The sequence below is a fragment of the Pyricularia grisea genome (assembly GCF_004355905.1).
Source record: "Pyricularia grisea strain NI907 chromosome Unknown Pyricularia_grisea_NI907_Scaffold_8, whole genome shotgun sequence".
Taxonomy (NCBI): Eukaryota; Fungi; Ascomycota; class Sordariomycetes; order Magnaporthales; family Pyriculariaceae; genus Pyricularia; species Pyricularia grisea.
The window spans coordinates 139,655-154,812 of NW_022156721.1; the positions used below are offsets into that span (position 1 = coordinate 139,655).

The window sequence follows — 15,158 nt, forward strand, 5'->3', positions numbered from 1 at the left end:
CTCTGACCGACCAAGTTTTCAGGAAACCATCTTTGTCTGCCTACTTGTGTAGCATCCTTCCCCTCAAGCCGCCTCGATTCTCCATCCAGTATAAAGGTGTGGATAGTTAGTGCCTAGCCTTCCTTTTAACGTACCCTATTGGTTGGTTCCTTGGGTGTTCATTGCAAAGCTCTCCCTCTGTCCTGAACAGAACAAATATGTGAACTACTCTCTCTAATCACCTGCGTTGGTCCTCTAGCTAACATGGAAGCATCGTAGAAAAGAAAAGAGTGGTTGATCACAAAACCAGCACATACACCCAGGCCATGGTTGGCCCGTCCGTTGTCCATCTCCCAGATGGACAGACTTTTACAGTCACCCCAGTCTTTGCAGGATTCTTTTTCAAGTCGCACGAGCTCACTCACCAGCATGCATTCCCAGTCGGCTGGACCGTAGTTCTACACACTCAGGAAAATCTATCTGCCCCGGCCACTCCAGGAGCTGGCAACAGGGAAAATGACCAGGAATACAATGACGACGAGGACCTGCAACCAATCAGGCCGTTCACCCAGCCAACCCTGCAGGCAGACTGTCTCTTTATCAGCTCCATCAGCAACCCCTCCAGCAGCGAGTTTGCGCCACCGGCCAGTCCTACACGGCAGATAGCCATGATGCTCTGGGTCACGCTCTACTGGTACTTTCACGAGCCCGCGCCCTCCCCGATCCTGCCCGCCACAGGATTGTCGGCCTCCACGCCAGAAGCCGGCCGGCCTCGTGGGGAGTGGCGCATCAACATCAAGCGCAGTGGCGTGCTGCGTGAGAAGAACCTGCTGCCTAAGCTGGAGAGGATGGGACTCATCACGACCCTAGCTTCCTCGGCCGGGCCTGCCGAGGGCGACGCCGACTGGGACAACATGTTTGTCACTAGAAAGGCTTTCTGGCAAATCCCCGGGAGGTTGTTTCTGTTCACGCTGGCGCCGAAGCCTCGGGGGAATGGTGCCCAAGGTTCCAATGCTGGCGCCCCGTCGGGAAGCAGGCCGACATCTCCGACCGCCAAATCCACCACCTCATCGTCGATGCACCCGCAGCCCCTCGTACCCACATCGTCCTTCCCCATGGGCCCCTTCCACAGCTCCGCTCACCTCCCGACCTACTATCCGCCCGCACCGGCGCAGTATACCATGACCAACGGGGTGCGGCATCCAGTCCGGCCCCGGCCGCCGAGGCAGGGCGAGGTATTTTATAGCCGGTTCGTGCCCACGGCCGGCGCCTACCTCTCGTTCCGCGTGGCGTCGAGCGACCCCAACCCCGTGCCCTACGGCGGGCCCGTCGGGCCAGGACAGGGGTCCTGCAGGATCAGCGCCGGGGCGGCCTCGCACGCCCACCTGGCGTCGCTAGCGGACACGAGCCTGCTGCAGATGTGGATGGAGAAGGAGCGCGTGTCGGCGTTTTGGGGTTCGTACACACCGACGTTCCTGTCGTCGGCGCTCGAGTCGAGGAACTCGTTTCCCGTGGTGGCTCTCTGGGACGGCATACCGTTTGCGTACCTCGAGATCTACTGGTTGAGGGAGGACCCCGTCGCCAGGTGTCTCGGCCCCAGGGCGGTGGACGACTGGGACAGGGGCGTGCACGTGTTTGTGGGCGAGGAGTGGGCGAGGGGTGAGGTGCAGCTTTGGTTGAGCAGCGCGGTGCACTGGATCCTGACGGCAGATTACAGGACCATGAGCGTCTGTGTGGAGCCGAGGGTCGATAACGCCAAGTGAGTTTTACTGTTACTGTGTGGACTGATGAGATCCCTGCCTTTGGAGGGGACTGCTTGATTTACCGATGCTGACGACAACAAAACTACTGCTACAGGTTCATTCGACATCTTCAGGCTGGAGGGTTTGAAAAGGAGGCTGAGCTCACTCTTCCTCACAAGCAGGCCTGGTTTGGTCGGTTAAGGAGGGAAAATTGGCAAGGACCAAGTTTATAATGTTGGACGGGCACAATAGAACATTGCAAATCAGTCAGGCCAGCGTAATAAGAGGTACCTTGCCTACTAAATACCCAATCTACAAGAGCCCTGTCTCGCATATCATCAGTGTGTTTCTTTACCTTGTCTATTTTTTGCAAGTGGCAAGTTCGTAACAAATCTTTAATCTTTAGTAACGTAGAAAAGAACCGTGGCTAGGACCTGTCTGTCAGTGTCATCTCCCGTACAACGAACGAGTCATGTCGACCATCCAGTCAATTCCAAACAGCTCTCCCCCTTCGGTCCGAGCCGGTGGGGCTCTTTCGCTACTGATCTTCTCTTCTTTTCCAACGATTGCCATGCATGACAGCTACAACCATTAACCATCATTGTTATTTGTATTTAGGTACCTACTCTTTTTTTTTTTTTTTTGCTGAAATTTCCCCCCCCCAAGCTTTGTTTGACACGCCAATCAATCATCAACAAAACTCTTTTGCTCAAAAAATAGTCGACAAAACTTTACTTGTAAATATTCGATTCATTTCCAACCGCCGAACCTTGGCCTGATCTCTGATCGCCGATGAACCACACAAAAGCTCTCCCTTCAACCCTGCCCGCAGATGTCTGCATTGACGTCATGGGGAATTGGCTGCGTGGTGCGTCAAAACAAAACAGTACGGAGTACATACGTAGTAAATTGCTTCGGATGACCTGGGACGGGGACTGGGACTGTGAGTGGTGACGAACAAAAACAGGTGGATCCGCATCGCTGTTCCTGGGCGGTCTAGAAATAGATGGATGACCTCCACTGTCTGCATGTGAAATGGTAGAAAAGAAGATGACTTTCCTTTCCAATTCGAATTAGACAGAAGCCTCGCGAATACGCTTTCTCCCTTCCCCAGTCCTCCCCCATTTGATCCACTCAACCCGGTTGTTGCCCTGGAGAACCGGTCATTTGATTGCTGATAAGAACTTTTCTACCTGCACTTACTTCTTAGCATGAGCAGTCATAAAAAATAACCGCTTTCCCACATACTGCGTGTCATCAAATACGTCTATATCTAGAGCCACAAGATGAATCAAGATTAAAGCGTCTCAACAGTTACCAGTAAATACGCTTGCAGATCGCCAACATTATATCGATAAAAACTCCAAGCACAATCTCGACAACAGTCATGTCATCATCAAGCTCTGTCCAGCGACCCCGGCTGCAGACCAAGCGCAACCCCTCCCTTTGGGCTTGGGGCAAAATCCAGGCATCACAAGGCACAGGCGACGATCAATCCCAGCCCCGCCGCAGCCGTCGCGCCGAGTTCAAAGCCGATCCGATATTGTACATCCTCTCGACCCTCGCCATGACCGACAGCCTCCTGGTCTACCTCAACATGCAAGGCCCCTCAGGCCCGGCCTCGTCCATCTTTTCCATCGCCGTTCTGTGCCTGGTCCTACCTTTTATCCTTGCCGGAATCGGCCTCCTTCTGCTTCTCCGTCTTGCTGCTCTTCTTGTCCTTCGGGCTCGCGTCTCCGCCCTCGTCCTCGTCGCCACCGTCCTCGGAGCTACGCTTCCGCTGCTTGTGCCGCTCCGCTTCTAGAACTTCCTTAACCTCCTCGGATCCACCAAGGTCCGCCTTCTCGTCCCAGTCGACATCGTATTCAGAGGCAACATGCGCAATCTCGGCCCTCAACGCGTTGGCTTCGCGGACCAGCCGCTCCCACCTTGGAACGTCGAACCCGCGCGCCTCGTACAAAGCCGCCCGACGTCGACTAACCGTGATGTTCATGGCCGCCTTGTACGAGAGGTCCCGGCTGATGTACAGAAACCACAAGTACCCGCCCATGATGGTCGTCAGTCCGGCCAAGTACGTGATGGGTTCCACGAGGTCCCAGCCAGCCTCAGTGTGGAAGGTGACGTAGTAGACAACGCCCCACCAGGCGCTCAGCATGGCGAAGCCGCCTTGTGCCAGGCGGTGCGCCCCGCGGTGCGCGAGCTTGTCGCACTCTGATTTGATTTCTGTCAGACGGGCGATGGACCTCGACATGCGCCGGAGCCGGCTGCGCATGTAGTGGGTGCGGTCCGCGAATGAAGGCACCCCAACGTGCATCGAAAGGTTGTAGCCTTCCACTTCGATGGCGAACTCGCGGCCCCGCGCCGCGTCACGAATGAAGTCACCCATCTCGGTGCTGCTGCTCCACCGTACCCAGCGTTTCTCGTCGTCATTGCGAGACTCGGCCTCATGACCCAGGCCAGAGTAGGATGCGACGTGGGGAGATTTTGACTTGTCTTCCTTCTTTTTTGCGTGTCTGGGACGACCCTCGGCCGCATTATCGGCGTCGCCCGTATCCTCAGCGCGGAAATATATGCTCGGTATCTTCTCTTTACCATTCTCCACAACAGGTGGCAGCTCAGCTTGTATTAGGCGTTCCACATACGACAAAGGCTGCTGTGGATGGATGAGTAGCGCGAGCGGTTGTATCTTGTCGTTGGATGATATCGAGCGGCCAAAGTCCTTGCTGCTGCTGTCGCGGTCGTTGTAGTCATTGTTTTGACTGTTCTTTTCGACCGATACTGGTAGGGGGAGGATCAATTTCAGAAGACGTGTCGGCGTGGTCAAGAGCTTGCCTGTGATTTGGAGTCAAGACGGGTTAGAAACAATCTAGACTAGACTACAAATAGAACCAGACATAAAACATGACTGCTGAATTACCTTTTGACAATGGCTCCTCTCGATTCTTTTCATGACCCTTGGGATCAACAGGCGGCTTGTCGGCATCTTGTCTGTGCCACGGTCGCTCGATTTGGTGTTTTCTCAGGACCACTTCCTGCTCTTGCTCATCCAGGCCCTGTTGGTTGAGATCGCGAGCGCGCGACGCGTATTTATTACCGTCATCTTCTTTGCGGGGGTATCGTACAACGGTTGTTGAGAACCCTCGGAGCTTATTAGGTTGGAGGCGTGGTAGTATTCTGCGAGGTATTTTATTTGGTGTCGGTCGTGTCACCTGCAACGTTGCCAGCCGAACAGACAAAAGTCGCAGCGCATGGTTCATTGTGGTGAGCCGAGGCTGCGCTTGTCCCCGGTTTCAGTAAAAATCGACTTTTGCAGAGTCTGTGAGCCGATACTGTGGCTGGACTATTCCATCAAAGTCGGTTTTGGTTTTGGTTTCAAGTCTAATCGAGGTTAGGCAGAAGGTCGTTGCACATCCCATGGCATTCTACTGCAGTTACTCCATCTTTGATTGCAGCTGGCAGGTGCGCCTCAGTAAAGGGGATAACCGATGACGTCACGATGCGGCTGCTCCCGTCAAAGGTCGGTCAACTGAACATGGAATTCTGACAGGGACATGGAATTCTTGTTGATCGAGAACCGGATGATTTGCGAAAAGTAGACTGAAGTTCACTGCCATCTCTCTGCTAGAACCCGAAATATACCACCCGACTAGAATAACTGAAATATCGTACGCAGATTCAAGTGCGGGCTGCATCTCAGGTCTTTTGCAGCAAGCTGGACGTACTGCCGTCACCATCAGTCTCCACTTCTAGTGCTGTGGATCATCATTACCATGCAGTACAGTATACCAGAACAAAAAAAATGGTCTCAGTAAAGCTAATACAGAAACCGTCAAGGGCCTCCTACGATCATTTCTAATTTAGGAAAAAGACATTATTTGGAATTCGATCTAACCAAGCTAACTACCTACTAAGCCAGATCCATTGAAAACATTAATTGACCACAAACCACTGCATGCTCACCATGCTCCACCAACCAGCAACGACTGTGGCATTAAACATCGAATATACCTGCAGCCCTGGACTGAACTAAGCCGATCGTTTCCTCTAGGTGCAGTTGGTGCAAGTAACGCACGAGATGTACACAGCTTGCTGACCCGCAGCTCCCAGGTTGTCGCTTCCAGGCTTGGACAGGATGGCAAGGCCGGAGCCGGTGCAGTCGCTGTGGTCGTTGCTACAGACAGTGTTTGATCCAGTGAGTCAGAAGCAACTAGAATGGCACAAAAAATTCACACGTAAACTGGAGGGCTTGTCAACATACTCAAACAGCCGGCAGAGGGCGCCCGCGTCGGGACCCGCCGAGCCGATGTTCCGAACGTAGGTCTCCGGGAGGCGCTGACATTGTGTCCTCCAGTCGCCTGTGGCGGCGCCGACGAATAGATTGCGGCATTCTCCACCCCAACCTGACTGGGTGCAGATGAAGACCTATAGTTTTGCGGAGTCACGGGACGGCTGTCAGATTTATGGTGTAACTTTCTTCACGATCGACGATATGCACGTCAAGATGTAAACAAGAAGAGACGCGGGTATCTGCATACGTTGCCTGCGACGAGCTCGGCGGCTGGTGCAGCCATGGCCAGTGGGAGGGCCAGGAGGGTGGTGAGACCGAGGAACTTCATGGTGATGATGGTGACGATGGTGACAATGAGGAAGATAGAAATGTAATTTTCTGGGAGTGGAAAAGGCTGGATTGTTGAGAAAGTAAAGGCAGAGAACTCTACTTGTGAGACTGTTGACTTCTTGTCTTATTCATGTCTCAGCACAGGAAGGCGGCCTCTTTTATAGACTCACAGGACATCTCGACAGTCTGCAAGCCGCGGACTGGCCGGTGCGATGACGCCTCATTCGGGCAATAACCTGACCGAGATACTACCTAATGCTGTGAAATGTGGACTAACACGATGTTTTTTGTTGATGGCCTTTTGTCAGTGTAAGCACCTCGCAGATCACGGGTTGCGGTACGAGGCAATATGCAGCTCGCCTGGTACGAGGGAGCCAACCAGAAGAAGCCAATGGCCTTTGTCGCCTTTGACGTGCCTAAAGGTGAGGCGATTCCCGTGTTTTCTCCGCCATGATTCTTAGTTCTCAGTATATTTAGACCAAGCTGAAGATCGTATGTTGCTCAAGGGAGTAGTAGAGAAATGGACGCTAGTTGGTGCGGTTCGCAGAGGGAGCTAAATTATCCAACTAGACACCTCGGGAAGTTTGGATAGTATGGAGATACCTTACCTGCCAAGCCTGCCTACTTTACCTAGGCGCGCATGGAAGTCAGCATAAAGAGGAGTATAGAGGGGTAAGATTCATGATATGTATGGGTGGGGCGGAGTGGAGTACTGTAAATATAATTCGCAGAACGTATCTGTCACTCAACGAAAGCGGCTACGTGGTATAACGGTCATTATTGCTGCCTTCCAATCGTGCACCTGCACAATGCCGTTAGCAGCAGACGCGGGTTCGACTCCCGCCGTAGTCAACTACGGTACCACTCGACTAGCAAGTCCTTTTTGCTTTTTTCTCCGGCTAGGTTGGGAACAAACTTGAAGTTGATCCAAAGCTTACTTACCCTTGTTTTTTCTTCTGTTTTTCTTGAAAGCAATATTCAGGTTAGATTTGGTCTGGCTACGCTTTTTCCTGCATCAATCCGTATCCGCGCACCAGGCAACATGTCACAAATTTTTCGTGGTACCATTACGACTTGTCACAACGAACCAAAGGGTTATGTTGCACTAAAAACATCGTCAAAAACGAAGGCCTCCGTCAATGACTAATGCCAGTGACTTCGGTAAATATAGCCTGCAACAGGTTATCATAATGAGCGCAGGAAAATGACCCAGGCCTCGCCAACTAATTTAATATCTAGATGTTGTCCTCAAGCAGCGGTGTTTTGTTTTGCACCGCAAACGCAGGAAATAAGACCGCAGTAGAATATGCCGTCTGTAAGCTGACCCCAGATTGCGAGTCTCTTATTAATCAACGAGCTGACACTTCTGCATTCTGCATAGTAATTGGCATGAACCTCTTGCCTTGGCAAAGGCGAGGGCCACCATCTCCTCGGAAAGTACTTGCGTAGAAACCAAAGTCGCCAAGGTTATTATGCTCGTCAGAGGCGTGCATCGAGGCACAGACTCACAACTGCCTGATCGACCTTAGATGGTTGAATAGAAAGCCGGCCACGCCTCTCGGAGGTTGAACCAGTCAATCATGCCACTCCTTGCGCTTCCATGATTGCCAAACAAAGACAGTTCAAACTCGGTCACCTGACCTAGCAGTCTTTGCCACGCAAGCCTATCCGTTTCGTCTGTTCCAAAGGGAGAAAAGGGGGGATAGTTGACCAGCGTCAACTTGGCGATGGTTTTGTTGCGCGACAAAGCCTTGGTCACGGCCCTAGTGACGATGCACATGTTTTCCAGTCGTATGAAAGACCTGGGGTCTGAATGGTGGAGCAAATGGCTGGGCACAATGTGTACGTGGTTGTTCTTGGCAGGAAATACTATCTCGATGCACTCGAGATGCGGGAGTAGCTCTTGGCGTCCTTCCAGCAGCTCCTTTGCCGCGGGTGGGAGGCCACCGCCTGGGTTGGCAACGGCCCAGCACACATGGCCGGGTGATTTTGCCAAGGCATGGTGGAGGCACAGATCACAGCCAATATCGGCACAGCCTTGAAAATGGATGGAGAGCCGGATGATTCGGACAAGGGCACCGTGCTTTCGGGCGGCGCGGTGAGCCAAAGAGGACGAGCGCTGGCTGTCTGTAAAGGTGAGATGTTTGTACAGGTGAGGCAACGCAGCTCGGTAAAGGCACTGGGAGGTGCGGCATAAATTTGCCAGGTCAGGTGGGCTGAGCTGATCCAGCACGAGGACCAGAATGTCGAATGGTAGATGGAAAAGAAATTGAAGTTTGTCGGATATCATGATGACCGGTGGGTAGGATATGCTTGATGAAGAGGGAAAAAAAGAGATAAGTGAGAGTGTAACATATACTGGCGATTAAACTACCATGAGACTGCACGCATATAGCAAATGAAATGTTGTAAAAAGATACTACGACTACCAACGCTCTCACGAGTCTGATCCAATTTTCCCCATGGATTCTGATTTATGTTCGTATAAGTGCATCATGTACACTAGATAGCTAATTTGACAAGTGTCGGTTGAGGGATTGGGAAATACTTTATTGGTCTACCGTGGTAGGTCACCCAGGAAACAATGTTCTGTGGTGATTGTGATAATGTTAAACTATAAGCTGCAACATCCACGGTAAACCATGTAGCTTGGCTGGGATTTTACTTTCAAAATGACTCGAGCAAAACTGTATTAACCGTCGTAGCAAACAAAGAGTATCTATCATAGGGACAGTCTACATATAACCACTGAATCAGTTCTAAGTTCTATATTGGCTTGGAATGGGATAAAGTCAAATACCAACTGTATCGCTGGGGAAAAAAAATGCCTCTGATAGAAGTATAGCTTACTTTCGAGATAATACAAAATTACTGTATACCTGTACTTGGACTTCGCAGTAGCGGGATGGACGGACTGTATCCACGTGGGAAAACGAATAATTATTGAATACTGACTACAGCTGCTCGTATACGTAAGATCGGCAATGATAAAATTCCCCGCAAGCCATATCGTCGCAGAGAAATGGAACGTACCTAAGTGGCTTTACGCCCAATCCACAGGGATAAGCGCCAATTGTTTTGCCCACTCGGCACCACCCATACGAAATGGGGCACGATTTTGGAATGCATGCTGACAGGTGCTGTGACTGGTTACTCTGCCATTCCCAAGACGTCAGCCACCAAGAAGCACCCGACGGTCCTTGAGTGGCCAGGTACGATTTGATTCTTTTTCTTCTACGGAATATCCTTTGCCTTCATTCTTGGCCTTCCTGTTCATCCCCGATTTTACGACGTCGCAAAGCGCAAGCTGGAAATCAATCAAGAACCACGGGCGCGGGATTTAAAGGCCATCTGTTAAAGAACAATTGCTTCGGCGCTATACCATGCGCTCAAAAGTTCCGACCAAAAACCCCGTAGAGAGAGAAAAAAAAAAAAAAAAAAAGAAGCAAGAAAATACCATCACCATTCGCAGTTGGCGCAGTGCCACCCCTTCACAAAGGAAAAAAGACAGGAACGAAGTCATGGATTTGATTGGTGCAACGACAACCAGCAAACATGTTTCACAGCCTACGCCAACGTGGTGGTGGGGACGATTGGAGAGGTTGTTACTCACGGTACGGCTAAAATAAGGGCTGGCACAGCTGGGCTGCATCGGCATCGCCCCACGCGCTTACTGTCTGGGTACCTTACGTACCGTATATGTCGATCGATCTTGGGGAGCTTGGCAAAACCAAACAACCACATACAGACAGAGAGAGAGAGAGAGACTTACAGGCTCGCTTTTCACCATGTTGAGTGTTGAATCTCTGGGGCTTTCAGCTGCTAAGGTGCTGATGGAGGCTCAGCCCGAGAGGTGAGATCCCTCTTTGGCACTTTTTGTCTCTATATATGAAGCCAGAGAGACGTCTTTCCAGGTTGTCATCAGGAAGCTTTTGTTATTCAGACAACATTCAACATCCCGACTATTACAAACAAAACAAAACAACACGGCCTACTATTTATCTGTCCCAGTATCCTGAACATCCCAACTCAACATGAAGATCACAGTCTGTCTCCTCATGGCCCTCGCGGCCCTGGCCAACGCACACACCTTCTTCCAGCAGCTGGAGCTCAAGAAGGAAGGCAAGCAATGGAACATGATGAAAGTCGGCGAGGGCGTGCGCACGCCAAAGGACCTCAACTCCCCCATCTTGTTCACGCCTCACAAGTCGTGGGAGTTCCTGCCGTGCAATGGTGGTACCAACGTGCTGACCAAGACGGACGTCGTGGTCAATGTCAACACCGGAGACGAGATCCATGCCATCTGGCGCATGCTTCACAACGGCGGAAGCAGCCCGGATGAGATTATCGACAAGAGCCACAAGGGTCCAGTGATCGCCTATTTGAAAAAGGTGGAAAACGCCGCGACCGACTCCGGTTCCGGCGACGGCTGGTTCAAGATTCAGCAGGATGGTTGGAAAGATGGTCCCAAGGGAGAGCAGTGGGGTGTGGATCGCTTGAGGAAGAACAAGGGCAAGCAGCAGATTATAATTCCGGATTGCATCGAGCCTGGGTAAGTGTTTTTCTCCAACCACCTCTCCTGCTGTCATTTTTTTGTCCACTAACGGAATATTCGCTTTGCGATATTAGCAACTACCTACTGAGAGCCGAGATTATTGCTCTCCATGAAGCCTCACAAAAAGGAGGTCCTCAATTCTACATGTCATGCGCTCAGCTCAAGGTCAACACCAGACCAGGATCGACAGCCACTGTAAAGAAGCCGGCAAAAACCTACGATATGACCAAGCTTTATAACAAGGATGTGCCGGGTTTGACAACCGACATCTACAACAAGATCACCAAATATGAGGTGCCAGGTGGGGAGGAGTTCAAGTGTTCAGCGTAGATTTGTTTCTGTGGTGGAGCATATATCATCCGATATTCCTGGTGTTTGGTTTCCGGCGCATGGTTGGTTGGTTGCATTGGGTTGGCGTTGAGTGGTGGGAATATTGTGTTTCGTTTCAGCCTGATTTTGCTTCCAAGTCATGTTTGAACTGTATAAAGCATTTTTATTTTACATCTGATTCTCACCTTTACTTTTCTTTCCGTGCCGACGTCAAGGACCGGGAAAACAAAGCGACGAATGACAAAAAAAAAAAAAAAAGAAAAACCCATCAATAACGCTAATCTAGCAACTTAAAACTCCTAACGCACTTACACCAAACAAAGGGGAAAAAAAAGCAAATCATCAGTTTGGTACCAGCCATATCAATATGTACCGTCCCTCTCACATGCCAGCATGCGTGTGATTATCTCTGACGTAGCAACCAGCCCAACCGACCTCGACCAGGATCGGCTCGTCATAATAGTCCTGGAACTTGTCCGTCACGTCGAGCAGGAATTGCGAGCAGTGCTCCGTGTGTCCCCAGCTGGCGCTGATGGTGTCGATGTTGCGCTCCTCGTACAGCATGAGGAACTGCTTCTTCCACAGCTGGACGCAGTGGTTGACGTGGTCGCGGGTGCTGGTAAAGTAGTGATCGCGGTTGCTCATTGCGTCGATGCCCTCAATGCGCTGCGTGCGGGCCTCGTCGGCAAAGCCCGTCCACGTCTCGTCTTCCTTGTACTCGTCCACCCACTCCTGGTCGCGACACTGCTCCGGCACCCAGTGGTTGAGCAGGATATCGTAGTGGCACCCATTGGCCTTGGCCTCCTCGGTCGACTCGCCGCACTTGATCAGAGACGCATTCGAGGTGATGTTGTGCTGCGCTCCGCGGCTGCCACCAGGTAGAGGGGCTGCCAGCTGATCAGCCAGGGAGTGACCGCCGCCGTGGTTGTGCGCGGCCATGACGGGCGAGTGCGAGTGCTTGGGCATGCCGACCATTGTGGGTGTTGATGTTGGCATTGATGCTGATGGTGATGTTTGCGAGGCAGAGCATTGCTGTGCCGCCTTAGATAGCCGTGGGTTAGGGATCAAAAAGATCCATAGTAGTGAGGTGAGAATGAAGACCAGAGTGTGAGAGATGTATGGAGACAGGCAGTTCAAGCGCCGCCTCGACGCGCTCTTCACTGATGAGAGATGTGGACGCGAAGAGTCTTCACTGTTAGTGCGGTTGGCCTCGTCGTCCGTGTCCCTGTATTTGGGAAGGAAAGGCTGGTTGTCGTTGTCATTGGCCATCTTTGAGATTTGTGAAGCTTCTATGTCTAGAATCAGTGGGTCGCTGTATGTAACCAGTACAAGAGGCAGTTCATTCAAGGATTCAAGCTCGATGCAGTGGGTTGGGTGATCGATGGCCAATTCCAAGGTGGATATGTATGTTCTCTGCAAGCTGGACACCCACAGGAGTTCTGACAGGCGATCAAAGTCTTCTTAATAAGGACATGCCTCGATCTACAAGGTCCATGCCGAGATTCGTGTTGTTTCGATGGAGATCTGGGTGGGGTGTTTTGCAGTTTCAACCATCAGACCATGTCTCAAGTTTCAGGAGGAGCCGGCAACTATCGCGCTGGCTGAAGCCCCTGACAAGCACGGAAATCCAGGCACCTCAGGGGCCGCAGGCTGGGATCAGAACAAGAAAACTTACCACATCATTACCAAATAGGCAAAAGTCTTTGAACCTCAGTTTCATCTGATGGGCGTGCCCAGGGAGATTTGAGTATGCCAATCGCATCGTAACATATTTGTGAACCATCTCATCTGGCTAAGAAGAGTTGGAGCAAAAGCATATCGTTTGTGTACCTGTCAAATGAAAATCATAAACCATACTTGTAGGTTTCAAACATGTTAACTGGGAACCGACCAACCCCAACATTTACAACAGAGTAGCTGGAATAGCGTAGATTGACAGCAGGGACTATGAGAAATGTAGCAGAATTGAGTAACGAGACTAACTTGGTATTCAAAAAGAATAACTGAGTACCAATGATTGTCAAAAAGGAAGTGACTGAACCTTGAAAGGTTCCGGCGAGATTCGAACTCGCGATTTGAGGAGCAGAGGCGTTTCAAAACCTCACGTGCTAACCACTACACTACGGAACCGTTGAGATGTCAGGGATCAACAACCTTCTTATATACTCGGATATTCGTCAGCTTCAACGCGACCAGCGGCTATTTCGCCCTAAACCATACTCAACAATGATTCTCAAGTAAAAAGGCAAAACCTAGCGCATAGTAGTCTCTCACCATACATTCTTCCTTAACAGTAAATTGTTCGACGATGTGGAGTAGTGCTACTCGTTACTAGCGTCAGCCTTTTGTTCCAATGCTCTACAATTGTTGCCACTGAATGTAGTGCTCTCGTCATGACGGCATTGCATTCCTGAATCGACAATCCGAATAATTGTCATCTGAGTGGAAGCCGATATCAATATGCACGTTCTGTGCTCCATAGGAGCCTTCATGCCGCCTCTGTGAACATGAACCGCGTCGTACTCGAGCGGGGAGAACCGCTGTAGTGAGACCCACGTGGTTGTCACATCAACCGTCTAATCGGTAGCCCAGGAATTCCATCCTTTGCGCAAATGTGCCAAAATCCAAAGTGGCAGACACGTTCTGACCCATGTTGATTCGTCCCAATTCATGCCTGACAGCAGCGAAGCCCTGTCCCGAGAGCATCATGCTCTTTCAAAAATGGACTTATTCCTCATGACGAGCTCCGGGCGCATTCGGTAAGTTCGGAGAAACCCATCATTGGGGCCGGCACTTGACAAAACGCGAATTGTTTTCTTCGGCCAAGCATCACAGTGCCTTGCCGTCCTGGCATGACAACTGTGCAGGGCGATCATAATACTGACCAGGGTGCGAGGCTGCACCCTTGAGCTAATGATTTCGTACCCGAATGTCAAGATGCAGCTGTATGATGTGATTGTCTCACAGTCTTTGGGTCGCAATGGTCGCAAACCAGATAACTATCATGGCAAGTCTTTGGGGACCGAAGGAAAGAAGGATGGATTTTGCATTCTTTCACGGTTTCGCTTGGCCATCTCAATCTGGCGTTTCTTATCAATCCGTTGGTTGTAAAAGCTTCTACAAAAAACCAAAGAACCGAGTCAGGATAGTGCATTCAACCAAGTGCACACATATACCTGGTAAACACACCTTGCAAGCGCAAATACGCGCGGTTCTTCATCGGCTGCCGAGACAACTGTAGCAGCGCCTGGCGAAGCGTCTTTTGTCTTGTCTTCGGGCTTTGTCGTTTCCTCATTCTTGCTATCAGGCTGTGCCTTGTCCTTCTCTTGATCCTTTTCCTCTTTATTCTTGTCTTTGCCCTCCTTTTCAGCTTTCGCCTTCTGCTTCTCAGCGTATTCTTTCTTGACGCGCTCCACCTCCTCGTCCAGCTCCTTTTTCTTCTCGGCCTCCGCCTCTGCCTTTAGCCGCCCCTCGATGGCGGCATGATCAATGATCGGCGTTGCAAAGTTCTTGTCCTTGAGGTGAATTGCGCACACATAAAAAAAGTCCTGCTTCTCCGGGGTGATGAGCACGCTGGTCGTTGGCTTGTAGCAAATATTGCACCCTTTGGAGGATGTGTCGGCCACCTTGCGGTGAGTATATATATTGGGGAAAGGAGCGGACGACATGTTGTGGGTTAATAGGACACTGGGAGAGGTGGGCTGACTGGAAGCCCTGCTATCATGCGTGATTTGAGCAGTGAGAGTAAGGCGAGAGCGCGAATACGTCGCAGGAACAGTTGATGTTGGCGACAGCTCAAGTTGATTAATTAGGTAGCGACGATAAGCTTGGAGGCCCGAAGGCATTTCAAGGAACTGCCCCGCTTTGCGACGAGACTATTAATTCGCGGTCTCAGAGCGATCCAGTATTCCAATGCCCCGTAAGTACCGCTGAG

At 51.0% G+C, this 15,158-nt stretch overlaps 9 protein-coding genes across 9 annotated transcripts; 3 read left to right on the plus strand and 6 right to left on the minus strand.

Moving 5' to 3' along the window:
- Window positions 1–305: 305 nt before the first annotated feature.
- On the plus strand, window positions 306–1,980 carry PgNI_11912 (uncharacterized protein; the record flags this gene model as incomplete). Its single annotated transcript, XM_031131870.1, has 2 exons — window positions 306–1,738; window positions 1,837–1,980. The coding sequence occupies 2 exons, from the start codon at window positions 306–308 to the stop codon at window positions 1,952–1,954; spliced, it is 1,551 nt and encodes a 516-aa protein (XP_030977158.1). The 3' UTR covers window positions 1,955–1,980.
- Window positions 1,981–3,378: 1,398 nt separating this feature from the next.
- PgNI_11913 (uncharacterized protein) lies at window positions 3,379–4,978 on the minus strand (the record flags this gene model as incomplete). Its single annotated transcript, XM_031131871.1, has 2 exons — window positions 3,379–4,553; window positions 4,639–4,978. The coding sequence occupies 2 exons, from the start codon at window positions 4,976–4,978 to the stop codon at window positions 3,379–3,381; spliced, it is 1,515 nt and encodes a 504-aa protein (XP_030977157.1).
- A 603-nt stretch (window positions 4,979–5,581) lies between these two features.
- Window positions 5,582–6,718, minus strand: PgNI_11914 (uncharacterized protein). The gene is made up of 3 exons (XM_031131872.1): window positions 6,257–6,718; window positions 5,980–6,143; window positions 5,582–5,892 (listed from the first exon to the last, which is right to left on the minus strand). Exons 1-3 carry the CDS (start codon window positions 6,335–6,337, stop codon window positions 5,766–5,768), a joined length of 372 nt encoding a protein of 123 aa, XP_030977164.1. The 5' UTR covers window positions 6,338–6,718; the 3' UTR covers window positions 5,582–5,765.
- Window positions 6,470–6,793, plus strand: PgNI_11915 (uncharacterized protein; the record flags this gene model as incomplete). Its single annotated transcript, XM_031131873.1, has 2 exons — window positions 6,470–6,546; window positions 6,664–6,793. 2 exons carry the CDS (start codon window positions 6,470–6,472, stop codon window positions 6,791–6,793), a joined length of 207 nt encoding a protein of 68 aa, XP_030977163.1.
- Window positions 6,794–7,864: 1,071 nt separating this feature from the next.
- Window positions 7,865–8,629, minus strand: PgNI_11916 (uncharacterized protein; the record flags this gene model as incomplete). Its single annotated transcript, XM_031131874.1, has 1 exon — window positions 7,865–8,629. The coding sequence occupies one exon, from the start codon at window positions 8,627–8,629 to the stop codon at window positions 7,865–7,867; it is 765 nt and encodes a 254-aa protein (XP_030977162.1).
- A 1,043-nt stretch (window positions 8,630–9,672) lies between these two features.
- PgNI_11917 (uncharacterized protein) lies at window positions 9,673–11,409 on the plus strand. The gene is made up of 2 exons (XM_031131875.1): window positions 9,673–10,891; window positions 10,969–11,409. The coding sequence occupies exons 1-2, from the start codon at window positions 10,374–10,376 to the stop codon at window positions 11,222–11,224; spliced, it is 774 nt and encodes a 257-aa protein (XP_030977161.1). The 5' UTR covers window positions 9,673–10,373; the 3' UTR covers window positions 11,225–11,409.
- Window positions 11,410–11,605: 196 nt separating this feature from the next.
- Window positions 11,606–12,493, minus strand: PgNI_11918 (uncharacterized protein; the record flags this gene model as incomplete). The annotated part of the gene is made up of 1 exon (XM_031131876.1): window positions 11,606–12,493. The coding sequence occupies one exon, from the start codon at window positions 12,491–12,493 to the stop codon at window positions 11,606–11,608; it is 888 nt and encodes a 295-aa protein (XP_030977156.1).
- Window positions 12,494–12,637: 144 nt separating this feature from the next.
- PgNI_11919 (uncharacterized protein) lies at window positions 12,638–13,132 on the minus strand. Its single transcript, XM_031131877.1, has 2 exons — window positions 12,900–13,132; window positions 12,638–12,748 (listed from the first exon to the last, which is right to left on the minus strand). Exons 1-2 carry the CDS (start codon window positions 13,005–13,007, stop codon window positions 12,707–12,709), a joined length of 150 nt encoding a protein of 49 aa, XP_030977155.1. The 5' UTR covers window positions 13,008–13,132; the 3' UTR covers window positions 12,638–12,706.
- A 374-nt stretch (window positions 13,133–13,506) lies between these two features.
- On the minus strand, window positions 13,507–15,034 carry PgNI_11920 (uncharacterized protein). The gene is made up of 2 exons (XM_031131878.1): window positions 14,414–15,034; window positions 13,507–14,341 (listed from the first exon to the last, which is right to left on the minus strand). The coding sequence occupies exons 1-2, from the start codon at window positions 14,890–14,892 to the stop codon at window positions 14,227–14,229; spliced, it is 594 nt and encodes a 197-aa protein (XP_030977320.1). The 5' UTR covers window positions 14,893–15,034; the 3' UTR covers window positions 13,507–14,226.
- Window positions 15,035–15,158: the final 124 nt, after the last annotated feature.

What these genes read in the sequence shown, in the direction of transcription:
- PgNI_11920 (XM_031131878.1), bottom strand. Translation starts at nt 14,892, where the DNA reads ATGTCGTCCGCTCCTTTCCCCAATATATATACTCACCGCAAGGTGGCC. An exon ending in CGCGTATTTGCGCTTGCAAG is followed by an intron (nt 14,342 to 14,413) that starts GTGTGTTTACCA and finishes GGTTTTTTGTAG; the next exon opens with AAGCTTTTACAACCAACGGA.
- PgNI_11919 (XM_031131877.1), bottom strand. Translation starts at nt 13,007, where the DNA reads ATGGTTCACAAATATGTTACGATGCGATTGGCATACTCAAATCTCCCT. An exon ending in GCCTATTTGGTAATGATGTG is followed by an intron (nt 12,749 to 12,899) that starts GTAAGTTTTCTT and finishes CACCCCACCCAG; the next exon opens with ATCTCCATCGAAACAACACG.
- PgNI_11914 (XM_031131872.1), bottom strand. Translation starts at nt 6,337, where the DNA reads ATGAAGTTCCTCGGTCTCACCACCCTCCTGGCCCTCCCACTGGCCATG. An exon ending in CCGAGCTCGTCGCAGGCAAC is followed by an intron (nt 6,144 to 6,256) that starts GTATGCAGATAC and finishes GCAAAACTATAG; the next exon opens with GTCTTCATCTGCACCCAGTC. An exon ending in GCCCTCTGCCGGCTGTTTGA is followed by an intron (nt 5,893 to 5,979) that starts GTATGTTGACAA and finishes CACTGTCTGTAG; the next exon opens with CAACGACCACAGCGACTGCA.
- PgNI_11917 (XM_031131875.1), top strand. Translation starts at nt 10,374, where the DNA reads ATGAAGATCACAGTCTGTCTCCTCATGGCCCTCGCGGCCCTGGCCAAC. An exon ending in CCGGATTGCATCGAGCCTGG is followed by an intron (nt 10,892 to 10,968) that starts GTAAGTGTTTTT and finishes TTGCGATATTAG; the next exon opens with CAACTACCTACTGAGAGCCG.